The sequence below is a fragment of the Amia ocellicauda genome, chromosome 3, assembly GCF_036373705.1.
Source record: "Amia ocellicauda isolate fAmiCal2 chromosome 3, fAmiCal2.hap1, whole genome shotgun sequence".
Classification (NCBI taxonomy): Eukaryota; Metazoa; Chordata; class Actinopteri; order Amiiformes; family Amiidae; genus Amia; species Amia ocellicauda.
In genome coordinates this window covers 11,244,265-11,258,953 of record NC_089852.1, presented here as the reverse complement: position 1 = coordinate 11,258,953, position 14,689 = coordinate 11,244,265, and the positions used below count along the sequence as shown (strand labels likewise).

General features: G+C 41.1%; 1 protein-coding gene across 2 annotated transcripts in view; it reads right to left on the bottom strand.

Moving 5' to 3' along the window:
- The window catches only part of LOC136736717 (semaphorin-3F), a 91,698-nt gene that overhangs the window by 18,419 nt on the left and 58,590 nt on the right, over positions 1 to 14,689 (bottom strand). Inside the window, exons 3-10 of one of the 2 annotated variants that reach the window (XM_066698136.1) lie at positions 13,722 to 13,882; positions 13,208 to 13,270; positions 9,665 to 9,784; positions 7,519 to 7,608; positions 5,230 to 5,323; positions 3,090 to 3,209; positions 1,880 to 2,019; positions 201 to 315 (exon numbers count right to left, since the gene is read on the bottom strand). In XM_066698136.1, coding sequence (XP_066554233.1) covers positions 201 to 315; positions 1,880 to 2,019; positions 3,090 to 3,209; positions 5,230 to 5,323; positions 7,519 to 7,608; positions 9,665 to 9,784; positions 13,208 to 13,270; positions 13,722 to 13,882 — 903 coding nt within the window. The remainder of the gene's footprint in view (positions 1 to 200; positions 316 to 1,879; positions 2,020 to 3,089; positions 3,210 to 5,229; positions 5,324 to 7,518; positions 7,609 to 9,664; positions 9,785 to 13,207; positions 13,271 to 13,721; positions 13,883 to 14,689) is intronic. The other variant, XM_066698137.1, reaches the window with a different exon arrangement.

Here is a 14,689-nt window from a genome sequence, read left to right as displayed (position 1 = left end):
ACTTGTTAGTAACAGTTTACATTTTTCCCCTCCAACTTGAAGCCAGGCCCCATGACCCTGTGCATCTCCATCAGGCCTAGGCTGCGGTTTCATCCCTGAAAGTGGAATGTTGTTCTTTTTCTTTTTACATAACTCAAGACAAATACAAACAAAAAAGACACTAAAACCTCACATATAAAAAGGGACAGAAGTGAACTCACGGAGCTCGTCGAAATGCGTTTCAATCCCATCAGCCCCCGGCACCGAGCAGATGAGCCTCGCCTTGAGGAAGGTACTCCACTTGTTCACCAGACAGCAGTGGCCACCGTCGTCATTCTAACAGACACATACAAAACAATTAGTCTCGGCTTAGACAGACAGTAATACCTGAGCCACACACAGGTTCCTATTCAGGCTCAGATTAGCACACGCTCGTACCAACAAACAAAACCAGACACACACAAGCACCAGACAGACAGGAGGGCGCCTCAAGGTCACTTCTTACAAGACCAGTTATATCTGTGTATTCAAACACATCTCAAATCACACATTTCATACATTCATCCGTTTTTTTGCAGGTCCTCCAATTAGATACCACTATTTAGTTAGAGTGTGGTTGGCTCGTGTATCAGATTTATTGCATTCAAAAGAATGCTAAAAACGCAAGAAATGTGGGGAAAAAACGAAAAAGGAGAACAACATTAAAACATTGACTTCTTAGGTGGTTTACACATTGTAAGTCTACGCTATTATGTCTATGCTATGTTACATTGTAACAGGGCCTCTTGTTATTCAAGGAGTGAAGCATATTAGACTCTTTCCCATCTGTCATGGATACTTGCCAAATTCCAGAATAATAGGGATGAGCAAAACCACAAAATATGATTAATCACCTCACTCCTTTCAAGTTACACTTAATAATATACTTTCACCTTTACTCTAAGTTTGCTTCTATGAGGAAGTCTTGGTGGGGGGTGGGGGGGTTAACAGCGGCACAAGTTGAATGGACAGTCTACAAATTCTACGGCAACATCAACAACGATAGTCAAATAGAAATGATCTCCTGAGAATTATCTTATAAAGATGAAGGAAATTTAGAAGTTTACTTTTGAGGTCAGGCATTGACCCACTCTTGTAAACAGGATATAAATAACAGCAAATTGGGAGCAGTAACGAGGTAAGCAGGGCAGGATGAGTGCTGTTCTGTGTAAACTAACGTAGGCAACCTGCACAGGATTTGCTCTTAAGGTTTAAACGCCAAGGGACAATACATTTTGGTTTGTTTGTTTTTGTCTTAGCCCCACTCTTCCCTCTGCTCCTTTGAGGGGAGGGGGCTGATGAGCCGGAAATGTTTTCATTAAAAGTTTGCCGTGAATCATTTAATCCATTAAAAGGTTAAAAGGAGATGATTTTGGAGAGCTGCCATGTTTTCACATAGCCATCTCCTCGGCAATGTCCCCAGGGAGCAGGACTTTCTGCTGGTAGGAAGGCTGCAGGGCTATGAGTGTGGTGGGGTGGTCCAGATGCCCCTTATCTGGAGGATAAATATATTGTTTATTGGGATATTAAACATCTTTGGACTGATATAAGTGATGATTTTCAGCAATGGAGATTCAACTTTATGCTGAACATAAATTTTAGGAATAATCTTTTGTTGGGAACACACAAGGGAAAAATAAGTATAGTAACCAAACCCAATTTAATGTACAGGCAAACTTGTAATGAAAACAAGGTGATGGTAACATTGAAATTCTCTTGGTTCTATTAAAGACTATTTAAACAAAATATTATAATAATAACCATTCTTGAAACATCTACCCTTTTAAGGCTTGTTGCCTTGTATGGCTGTAGATACTGCTTCTGGGAGTTCACCATCTCAGAGGTCAGCCTCTGGACTTACCAAGCAGATCCTGCCAATCCGTGACTGGGCCACTGGACTCTGGCCCATCTCAGAGGACTTCTCCCGGAAGAAGAAGTACAGTTTATCGTCGTTTCTCTCGGCGCTGTCAGGTATGAGGTGTGCATGAACAAAAGCAGGGTCTGAGGATGAGACAACATAGATGGTGATTAACAAAGGCAGAGAACGATATAGCTTGTCCTCAAAGCCACTGGTGAGAAAAACCTCCTTTGTTTTGGAAGTTGAGGCCTATCTTCTGGAACACAATTGTGCATTTCAGAACAAAAGGGAGCTGCAAGGGAATACTTATTATTATGGGCCTTCCTGTCATGCAGTGATAAGACTGGAATAAAAAAGCAGGCAATCAAGACTAACTGGTGATTCTGGGGAATCTACACATATACTTGAGACTTTTTTATAACAGAAGGACAATTAATGGATAAGGATAATGGATAATTATAAGGATATTAAATAATAGAGGGAAAAGGGAATTCTCCCATTGAGAAGACATACAGAAGCAAAAGTGACCTTCAAGACTTTTCTTAGTTGCACCAGGATATATGCCAGGACTGATGAATGAGTCAGTGGCAGACTCGGACACCATGCGTGTTGAGAGGTAGAGGGACTGATGTGTGCCCAAGGCTCTCCCAGTCAAGGTGACAATTTAATACAACCATTCATTAGATGCTCAGTGGGGTGGGGGGAATGGTTTAAGATAGCAGAATACTTCTATCTAGTTATGCGTTTGTGTGGTGGAAATCAATTAAATCCCTTTCAGCAACTGCTTGCAAGTACAGTTCAGATTTAAAGAGCCGTATGCCAAGAAACCAAACCTAAAAATATGCTTCTTTCTGGCCTGCTACCTGCTGTTGTTATTGTATACGATCCAGATATGGGCTTGCCCAGTAAACTGGAAGTTATTACTGCTGAAGTATCAGGATCCATATCCACTCATTCATATCAAAATCTAAACTGGTTAGTATTCTGGATGCATAATAATTGCACAAATGCAACCATTGTTCATTGTTGCAAGCAAAAAAAAAGGGGGGAATAAAGAGGAACATGTTTTTTTAACAATGAGAACTCTTATGAAAGTTGTCTGAAGGCGTCTGTAGTTCAAGCATTAAGAAAGAAGCACAAAGGAAATGGACTGAATTACTAATGAATTCAGTAATTCACTCTTTTCAAACATGTAGTATATAAGTACTGGTACCATTTAACCATCTGGAGTTGTACTGGTCTGTGCGCATGGCGGTCTGTTTCCCCATTGTGCGGAAAATGGCAGAATCCGTTCCCATGAAGTCGATATAAACCCCTGCATAGAGCTCGCCATCTGTACAAGGAAAGAGAGAGAGAGAGCAAGATCAGAGATCACAGAGCCAGCTTCAGCCATGGAATCTAACAAGAGGAGCCAACTTCTTCGGCTCTTTGATATCGGACCACTAGCACCCACGGCGTAAAGCAAGCAGGATCCCCTTTCAGCGCGGGCTCCTGCCAGAACACAGGTGCCCTGTCCATCCCTGGTGCGCACTCTCACCACACTCAACTGAATAGTTTCAGGGTGTCATCACTGGGATTTCTGTGTCAGTTACTTCTTTAGCACACATGGGGAGGATTTAATTAGACGTCTGTTTATCAGACTGGTCTGGTCAGACCTCAGCAGTGCATCATTCATGCGGTCAGTTTCGGGTCAAGAGAGTCCCTAGAGAATCTAGGAATAAAATATTTACTAAGGAACACACACTAAACAGATGATACTGAAATTCATGTTTGTCATTAAATGGTATATGTGGGTAGAGGGATTGGTTTGGCCTGTGCAAATACCTTTGAAAACAATGGAGAAAATGGACAAACAGCTACCATTCAGTGATCTAATACAGTGAGGTAACTACAACAGAGCCCTGATGAGGTAGAGCAGGAATTGTTATGTGGCCGATGCAGGTGGGCAAGTCAGCTGTGTCTGTGCAGGGCAGCATGGCTGCATGTCCTTAAAAGATAATCCACAATGATTCAGTAGCCTGACTGATATGGAGAATGCAGGGAACAGTTGCCTCAGGATGCTGTCATGCATAGTGCCTAGAGGATTCCAGTGGCCAGGGGAAGGACAGGACTGGGCCTTGTTAAAGAGCCTGGAAGGAGGTTAACTTGCAGCTGCCTCAGCTCAGCATCTCTGAGCAGGTGTCTCAGCATGGCAGTGGTGGTGGGGGGTGCCACTTGAAGGGGGTTAGGGAGAGGGGATAAAGCAGGTCTTTAAAGATGAAACCAAATTCTTCACATACACTTGTCATTTTTTTTTCTCTCTCCCCCAGACACTTGACTACCCTTGTCCAAATACCAGCTGGTCAGCCCTGAGGACACTGACTTGAGGTGCAATGTAGGGAGACTGACAACAACAACGGTAACATGTGTAATCCTTCTCGGGACCTCATTTCAAATGCATGCCCGTGTTGTGTCACTATATATCTCTGCACTTAATCCCGCCATTGATGCTGATTAGAGCAGAGGGGCAGCAAATTTGTTTTAACCACGTTTGTTAGTTCCGCTCGGGTCAGCTGGGATTGCGCTAACGTGGGAAGGTAGAAGAACAATTTACACTTGGAAAATCGGTCGTGCTGGTCGTGCCGTATTGAAGCCATAAGAACCACTTTAAATTGTTGCAGCTACAGTACAGTATCTAGTTAGATGCTGCCTCTCCTAGATTGTGAATGTTAAAACCCTTATAAAAGAAAAAGACACCATAATGGAAGCCAAAAAAGGTGGACTAACAATAATTGTAATAGGACCTCTCTCATTAAAGCTGCATTTTATATTTAAATAATTATGTCACCTACACTACAGTCAGTGTAAGGGAGCACGCCACGTGCTGGGCTGGTTGAATCTCTTTGCTTGAAGCAAGCTCACCATTTACTATTATTTAATGTAAAAAGAGCTAAAGGGAATAAAATCCGAAGGTCACCCGTGGTAGACATCGTGTCAAGCTAGACAAACATAGCTAAGTCCAGCCATAATTTCATGAGAAAAGTATGATAAACACTGTATTAATATCTCTCATGGGACAACATGCTAAAATCAATTTGGTAAGCTGTCTGCTTTGCTCAAAAAGTGTAATAAATGTTTGACCACCACGCTAAACATACTTGGTATTATAGCAAGATTCCCTGAATAAAACTGCTCATTTGGGGTACTTGACTGAAGCTCCCATAAATTTTTATAATAGACAAAGTGGCATGACTCCTTTGGGTGCTTCAATTAAACTGCCTGAAATATTTGGTTTTGGATGATCTTTTCCCAGAATGTTGTTTATATTTCTTTAATGATTATAAAAATGCAGGCAAGATGCAGGGAATACGTACTAATCAAAGCAGAGACACTGTTGAGCTTGGGGTCATATGAACACTTCCCCTTCCCCGAATCCACTTTGCCAGGCTCCAGGTGGAAGATATATTCCTGGAAAGGAGAGCACAGAGACTATCTATAAATACTTTTACAGTCTGCATTAGGCAAATCATATTGATTCATTTTTATGGGCACATCAGAAACTTACAAAGCTTTAACAGCTTTAAGGATGGACCATTTATGGAAAGCTGTGTGGTGGAAATGTTGTAAGACACACAAGAATGAGTATGAGTAACCCCATAGCGCCCGAGAACAGACTCCATTCCCAGTTCTTCACATTGCAGGTGGCTGTGATTTCTGTGTCGTGTTGCCCATTGATTGATCCCAGAAGTGGCTGAAATAATTTCATAGCATTAATTTCCTAAAACCTCTATGCCAGTTCACTAGGCTGTATTAAGTCACAAGGGTGCACCGATGACACAGTACAATGATTGCACCAATGGAACAAATGGTGGATAAGGGCAAAATAGCATAAAAGCTACAATAAAGTCCACTATTAAAGCAAGTTGATTATATCACTTTGAAACATAACCCCTTAGGGTGTTCTGTTGGAATGGTGTCCATTATTCTGTGGCATTTGTTTCATATAAATTAAACACTATGGGCCATGAACATAAAACTTCTACAGTTGCAATAAGTTAACACCTGTTTTTCCTAATGAGGAAAAAAAAAAAAGAACATTTAAATGCTGTACAGGAAATTGTGTTGGTCAGTCAGGGGTTAATTATTCTTCTGCGACAAGAGTGGCTGTGCTCCTAAAACATTCAAATAACGCTCAGCAATTTAGGTCTATTATTTCCTTCAGTCTAGCTGTTGACCATGGAAGCCTGCTGTTTGCTAAGGACTAACAAGGAGCAGGTTAAACAGTAACTGTACAAACTGAGGCTCTGAGTAGCTAAGGGCTAGCAAACACTGTGGAGGGTGAGGTGGTGGCAAACTGGAGGTAGTCTGGGTTAAACATTTAAATAAAAGAAAAGGAACAATAACGTGGAGGATTCAGACTGCAACAGTCACCAGAAATATGCTGCAGACAGACAGACAGTTTCAACAGAATTTAGGAAAGAAAAAAAGCAGTAAGGATTTTCCACGATGTCTCTGAAGTTTGTGATGAAGGAATAGAACAAAACAGAGCCAGCATTATTCTACATAGAAACAAGTTTTAAGCATTCATGTTAATTACAGCATGCAGATTTAAACTGAGGAGATGTTTTCTGAAGCCAGTCCTCAAGCCTGAAATGCATATAAAGCAAACTCTAAGTTCAAAAAGAAGAGTGTAAAGGGTACATTTACAAACCTCTTACAACTTTGAATAACCTTCCAAAACTACATCAAAGTTTACATCTCCTGAGAGTTCCAAAGCAAAAACATGCATATAAAGTAACTCAAGCAAAGCCAAACTGGGCTAATTATTCTCTATAAGAAGTAACTGAAGCGTTTTGCTTGTCCCCATTACAATTAAATGATCTTTAATTTGGTAGTTGAAAGAGAATAGTAATGGGCACCATACATCTGCCATAAACAGCTCTTCATAAGATATAAATGACACACTGCAGGTGTCAATACCTAGCAAATGTAAGCCAGCATGATCTCCCTTCAGCCTGTGAACGTCTCTAACAACAAAAGCTGCACTGCTTTGCACTGATCATCCAGCCTTCAATAGCTCAGCTCTAGCACTTTCACACCGCAGAGAATAACTTTTTCAAATGTCCATGCAGCGTTTCATCCACTTGGGCAAGCGGTACTGATTTTTATTTTTGTACAACTTCTCAAAAGTCCTCTTGCTCTGAAAAGCCATAGATGAGGAGGTACCGACTGAGGGCCCATGTGAAACTGAGCAGAAGAACGCCCAAACAAGCTAAGGAGTGGTTCAGAAGGTCAGAGAGACAAGAAAAGAAAGCAAGAAATGAACAGCAAAGAGGGCAAGAGAAGATGCATGCTTAGCTGAGGAGAAAAGCGATGACTTCACCATAAATCCATCGCCTGGGGCATTCACCCTCCCTGGGGGTGGTGATAAAATTGTGACCAAAAAATGTAAAAAACAAAACAAAACAAAAACCAACAGAAGAAATAAAAAGTAATCAAATCAAGTGTGTAGTGGCAGAGACATGCACACCCTGCAAAGAGCGTGCTGCATCTGACCCAGTGTGGGATGGCACCCCGACGCCCAGCCCATGATGGGTAGGGCTCGGGGGCAGGCAGGACCGCCCATGCACAGGATGGGCACGTGACCAAAGCCCATGCCCCACCTTATGTTCCATTGGCTCTGCCGTGGTAGTGAAGTCTGCAGCTCGACTGGCCCTCCCTCCAGGCAGCGGCATCTGCAGGTGTAAGGGGGCCTAAAACAGAAGACACGACACAGGGCGGGGATTAAGCAACAACCGGCAGCAGCTTCCTGAGGAACTGGTCAGAATGAAGGAAACCCACAGCGCAATGAAGACCAACTTCCCTCCATTTGGAGACTGGAGCACCAACAAGGCAGCACTGAGTGAAAACAGAATGAGGGTGGCTGGAGACGAATCACAGCTTTCTACTCGCGTCTGTCTGAGCACAGAGAAGTGGATACCACCAGGGGAGTTTTGAAATGGAATAAAGGCATCCTAGTTTCACCATGTGAAAAGTAAAATCGGGCAGGTAGGTGAACAGAGCATACACACCAACCGAGGGGGAAAAAATAAAATATAAGACTACATAAGACTTATAATCTTCTAGAGATGTTGGTGTAAAATGTGAAATAAAATGACTGAAGTCGATGTGGTCTGCACATGCTTCACTCGCGATGGCCGCAGGTTCCCCGAGTGGTTTTCATGAGAGTATATCGGGAACAATCCTGGAGAGAGCAACAGCAATTGGAAACATGAGAGCGGTGTGCAAAATGCATCTGAGTCCTTACGTCAACCTCTCGGCAAGAGAACGGGGAGCATTTCTCCATAAATTACTTTCATTTATTAATTTTTAAAAAGCCCCATAACTGTCATTAAAGAACAAGTGAGGTATTTAAAGAAGTAGGGGGAAAAATGTGAATTACACAAAAAAGAAAAAAAGGGAATACACCCAAATTGGGATAGCTGGCTTGGACGTGGAAATTCAAACCCCCCAATTAAACTATGAGACTAAACAGGCTGAGGAGTAACAGGGCGCTGGGGACAGCAGCTGCCATGGCTCCGGTCACAAGCCGAGGGGGGGGCAAGAGGGGGGAATAACAAGGCCGTTGATGGAAGGGAGACCAGTTTGTTAATGATGGACTTTCAGAGGCTTCACTGACGAGCCTCTCAGACAAGGAACTGGCACCGAAGCCCTGGCGCAGAGACGTCTAACAGGGCAGGAAGAAAATGGCTTTCTTCCTATTCCAGTTTGGAATGCCCAATTAGTTTCCCCTCCAGTTCAGTACATTTCAATGTCACAGGATTGGAACCGCATACACATTAACCAGAGCACGGTTTGGTTTGGTTTCTGAGGGAAAATTAAGAATCAGTGGATATGCACAAATTGAAGTATCAGTCAGTAATACCTAGCAAGGCTTAGTCTTGTGTTTGCATACCTTATCAGTAGGGGTCACTCTGACACTATGAAGTTCTCTAGGCCTTGTCTTATGGATTCAATATGAATAACACAACAGCACACATTCTGTTCCTGGGACATATACTTAAAATGCTGCCTGCAGGACTATTTAATGGTGGCATTGGGTGTGCACTCATTTATATAAGGTTGGGGTTAGTTATATAAGCATAGAAGAATGTCTTACTGTACTTTAAAACTGCATAATAATAAGATTATAATTTGTAATGTATTGTGGTTGCACTTTTAGTGATCAATCCTTTTAGATTTAAAAACCAAACAAAAACAAGTGCAAAAAGAGAAACACCCAACATGCACCTATATTAGAGTAGTTACTTTCTCAGAAAGCTCAGAAAGTTTATTAAAGTCATCTGAATGATAAAATTCAGGGCCATGCATGTATCCCTGCTTCCTTCAGAGTAATAATCCATAGCCAGCAATTCCTGTGAAAAATGAAAATATTCTGAGAAGTTTAGATTAAGGCTTGATTAGTTCAAAACAGGTCAGATCAGAAAGATCCATCCTTTATGTTGTAGCCTTCAAAAAGAGCAATAGCACAATGTTTGCTCTGAACTTCACTTTCTCTCAACGGGGGACACTCTTCACACCGGTGAAACTCAATGCTGTCTGATCCTTCGTCATATGAGCCGCAGGAGACAAAATAAACATTAATAAAACCCATATGATTAGTTATCAGAGGACTAAATTCCTCTAGTTGCCGAACCTCACCAAGGTTTTGATATCCTCAGGAATGAGATTTCTCAGCAGGTGATAGTAGAGGACCTTGAACAGCCCACTTTGAGTGCATGACTTGCCTGAAACCTTGCAAATTTTTACCTGTGGCTTGCGTCCACGGTTGACGTAAGTACAGACAGGGTTGTAGGCCCCAGTTCCACAGACATACAAGTGGGTGCGATTCCATGGCTCAATGAGACGGATGAAGTTCCCACATTCCCCCTGAAAATGAAATAAGAGGAAAAGTTGCAGTTGGACAGAAAATGCAATTTATCAAATCTAAATCGTGATGCAAGTAAACCAGTGCATCAATTGAAACTGACCATAAAGTAATAACAATACACATTAAGAAACTTCTAAAACAACAAGCCGGTTTCTCTTCAGTTATTGTAGTTATCAATTGATGCAAACAATAATGTGACGAATATTCAAAACTAGGTTTGCTAAAAACACTGACCAGTGGAACTACAACACTGTCATTCTTAATTTTGTACATAATCGTCACCTCCAACTACTAAATACATCTTGAAGTAGTTTAGAATGTTCCTGAATTCATAAAAACATTGGTAGAAGGCCAGAAACAAAATCCTAATTCAGGCTGCCGCACTTCTACATTTTTCCCTTGAATACTGCTATTGACCCCACTGCCACTGGATAAAAATGCTTTTAATACACTGCATTCCACAGTAATATAATTTGGCTCCCCATGTTAGACACACACAGCTCAGTTTGGGGAAGTTGTAGTCTTTCAGGTGGTAATGAAGACCTGTGCTCTAATTATACCAGGCCAAAGACTTTCCGATTCTATTGCTGCTCAACCTTTTTGTAGAGTTGGCAAATGTGTGTTTTAAAACGCTCTCCTTTACACACGGAGGAAATAAGTACTTTGAACTGGCCTTCAAGCATTCACACGAATAGGGAATGAAATAGCGTGAGTCATTGTTTTTCAAACAGATGCAAGAAGCATTTGTTTTTGAAGGCTTTCTGCGAATAGCCTAAAGATGTGTCTATTTTCTTGGAAGACACTGAGCAATGCCTCCTATGTGAGAGACCGCAAACGTAAAATAAGCTGAGCTTTAAAGAGTTGACGACAGGACACTCCAAAGTTTATGTTATTTTGATTTTGTTTTAATGTTCGTCCTTTCCAAGTTTCAGCCCCTGCAGAGCACATGCAGCCAGCTATTGTGGTAACAATATAAGCCTTCAACTCCTTTAGTAATTTGCAGCCCATGGGGAGGGAGGCAGTCCTTTATGAATTGCTAATTTTTGAATCATCTTAATTCCCCAAAGCGGGCTTGGCTGCATATCACCATGGTTACCGCAACACTTATGACTTAACCTTCGAAACGTTCCAGGCCACCTATCTGCCTGACAAGTTCTCTGCTCTTCCCCTCGTGATTTTCGCATTAATTTCACCACTCCAAGTGTTCACACAACAACACATTCCCAAACAAAAAGATTCAAAGAACTCTCCTGGTTAAAAAGAGAATGTTTTTACAATACAAAGTGGCCCTGAAAACGAATGCAACTCAATTCTATCTGGCGCTCTCAAACATACACTTCTCAATATCCTCTTAGAAAACGAAAACCCTTTATTCTTGGTTCATGCAAGCTCTGGTCTATACATCAGCAGCGATAACGAAGTTGTGATTGTTGGCCCGAAGTTGCTGTCTTTACTAATGGTCAGGAAAATAGCATCAAAATTGGCTGGCACATGTCTTTTCACAAAGCATAAGCTACTGTAGAAGCACAGCAGTCATGGGGTTGTGCTGCAGTGCCAAGTATGTTTAAATGAACATGCCAGTTGTATAAATACTGGCCAACTATCCTAAGATCAGCAGGAGACACCCATTATTAGCAACAAATTCCCCCTCTCCCAGGGAGTTCAATGAAACATTCAGCAATTCAAATATGCACCTTTTTCCACACGTGATTTTAATTGAAATCACAATCCTTGGGCCAGATGGATTCCTTCAATGGTTTCATTCCAGCGTAAAGAGGAATGTGCTTAAAATATAAGACTTCTTTATTAAAAACCTGCTAAAGATTTGAGAGTCCAGGTATGTCATTATTCCTTGTTGCTTCATCCTACCTGGAGGTAGGTCTGTGAGTGTGGGGGGTGTTCTTAAAAGTTCCAATTTCCTTTTTTCTTCTCTCCATGACCCATGTAGGTCAAAGAGAGCATGTTTTTGTTCCCCGAAGAGTGATTATTATTTTTTGTGTATATTTAAAGGTTGTGAAAGTTTGGGGGTGGGGGGGTGGGGCCAGTGTTTGCCCAGGCTAAAGTCTGCCTGATGAATCCTAAAACATGGGAATTTTTAGCTGTCACAGTGATGTCAGAAGTGTTTTCTTTGTGGCATGATATAGAGAAACAAACAATCAAAGAGTCAGCAAAGTATACAATGAAGTCATGCCAACAAATGATAGGTCTTTTTCAAAAGCAACAGGAAACATCTCTGCAGTAAGTCTACGGTTGCTGCTTGTGTAGATTCATAAACTCCTTCTAATGGGGGAAATTAAGAAAAGATCATCTCAGCAGATGGATGGGAGAGATGCAGGGTGATGACATGGGGAGGGGGAAGGGGCTTGGCTTGTGAACCAGTGAAAGTGTAGTAGGGAGTCTGAGAATAATCGTAGTGTATAAATTAGCTCAACCCCAAGGTCTCAAGAGGCACACAGGCCAATGTTTTTGGTGACATCTTACCTTTTTCTCCCCCTTCTCTTTGTAAAACAATCAATCTGCTCCCCATAAAAAAATAAATAGAGAGTAAATAGAAGCCAGAGCTGAAGTGGAGAAAGCAAGGGAGCGCCATGCAGGCTGCAACGGCAGCACAATGACACAAAGCACATGTTCCCCCTGAGAACTGGATGGGCCATTTCAACAGCCCCGTTTTACTAACAGCATTCTCTGCTGGAGTATTTGTTATTGCAATTGGTCCCCAAGCTCCCTTTAGCTGCTTATTTTTCAATCTTACGAACACACCGTGCCTCGCTGCCTCCTTTAGACTGTGCCATGCAATGCAATTACACACTGCCTGCAGCCCGCACACGAGCAGAACAGGAATTCAGACATACAATTACACCTCTGCTGCCACTGCTGGGTTTCTGCTCCACTTGCATTTATAATCAATACACTAGGTGGGATGTATTTGCCAATTTATTTTGCTAAAGTAATTAAAAAAACAAAACAAAACAAAAAAACACCATGATATCTAATCAAGCAAATACTGAGCTGAACAAAACAATGCAGGCTCTGGAGCTCATTTACATTCTGTACCTGCATCCTATTTTCTCAAGACTTGAAGGTACTTTTGTTTGAGGCAGAAACAGTTTTAATGGGGCAACATAGTTTTAAAAATAATGCACACAGTCACTGTTTGTGCACCAAAATATTACCATGATTTATTACAATGGAGGTTCCAAACACACAAAGATTAATCATTGTACTGTGTATTATGGCCTATTCATATTGAAGACAGAGCAGTACACTTCCTCAGGAAGGTAAAAAGACAAGTACTTAGAGTGAACACTTTTTGGCTAAAATACCAAGGACCTCACAATGGCAGCTAATTCACAATACATCTCAGTTCACATAATAGAACATTTCCACATACAAACATTTCCAAAAGAAATACAGGTACTTACATTGGTGTCTTTCCCAGATAAAACACATTCAGTTTTTCTCTGTGGGGATACCGGCCAGTGGATCTGGATTGGAAAATAAAAAGGCAGTCTGAGTGACCAACATCAGTATATCAAACCATATTAGGAGAGCTACATTGCATGTTAAATGTCATGTTAACTTACATGACACATTCTGACCTAAATGCAGGATCAAAATATTTTAAGAGAAGCCATTAAATGCACACACATCCTCAATACATAGTCAAGTTATCATATAGGAGCTGTCATACCAAAAAAGGGCCACTTGCTAGGATATTTTCATACTACACTCAAAACATGACATTGTTTCTTCATAATTAACATTAAAAACATATATTCTTAACTATAAATACGGCTACTACCACTACTAATAATAACAATCATGTCACAGGTTAGACATGCTGTAAATTATGAAATTATTAACCAATGATCTATGATTATAGGTAGTTGGATGATACTGTAGCATGAGAAAAGTTTTGCAGTTGTGGCCTCTTACTATCAAAGGCTCCTTGTTGATGTCATGAAGATCCAGTGAGAGGATGTAATCCTTGCTTCCGACATACATCCGGTCATGGTCTTCATCCATGCGCAGGATCCGGTAATCCGTGGTGTTCAACAAGAAGGAGAAATGGTGAGCAGTGCCAGTGGATTTCAGCTCTGTCAACAACCAACAAAAAGAAAACACATGCATGAATTCCAGCTTTTAAGCTTATAACAGAAAAGACACGATCCAAAGAAAGTGTAAAAAGAGAAATCCCCCAAGCAATTTTTAATGAGGAAAAATGTTCTGACAAGTCAAAAGTTATTTAGCCATCTTGGCCTTTTGGTTCTGCAGTTATGTCTCTGCAGACCAAACCAATCATGCAGCACAAATTTCCTAACGGTACCTTAACAAAAACAACTGAAAAGGGGCATGGTCTCAATTTCCTTATTGGCATTACCCAAACCAGAAACAAATGGTTACCCTTGGATCTCAAAGTAAACAAAAGCTATAGCATACTTTGCAAAACTTGAAGGAAATCAAACTATTACATCCCTCAAATGACTCTTATGTAGTCATGCAGAAGACACAACTCCACATGAAAACATAACATACTGATATGGTTTGCAGATTGACATAAACATGAATAAATGCACCTCTCAGCCCTTGACAATATATCCAGTGGATATAGCTACAACATATTTGTCTGTTTTACCCCACTGAGCAGATAAAAGCTTTGGTACAGAGATGCCCTACATAAATATGTATGCACACATATTAAAAATCCTTACAGAGTAATAAGCCTTTTCCTGCATGTTATATAACTATGTATTCAAGCAAGTATTATGTATCCACTGCTTAGACATTAACATAGTTGTAATGTGATACATCAGCCTGGTATTATGTGACACTGAATCTCTCATCTAGCTGAGGACAAAAGACATAAGGACTCCATGAAAGCCCATTGGAAAGCTTTCTAATTG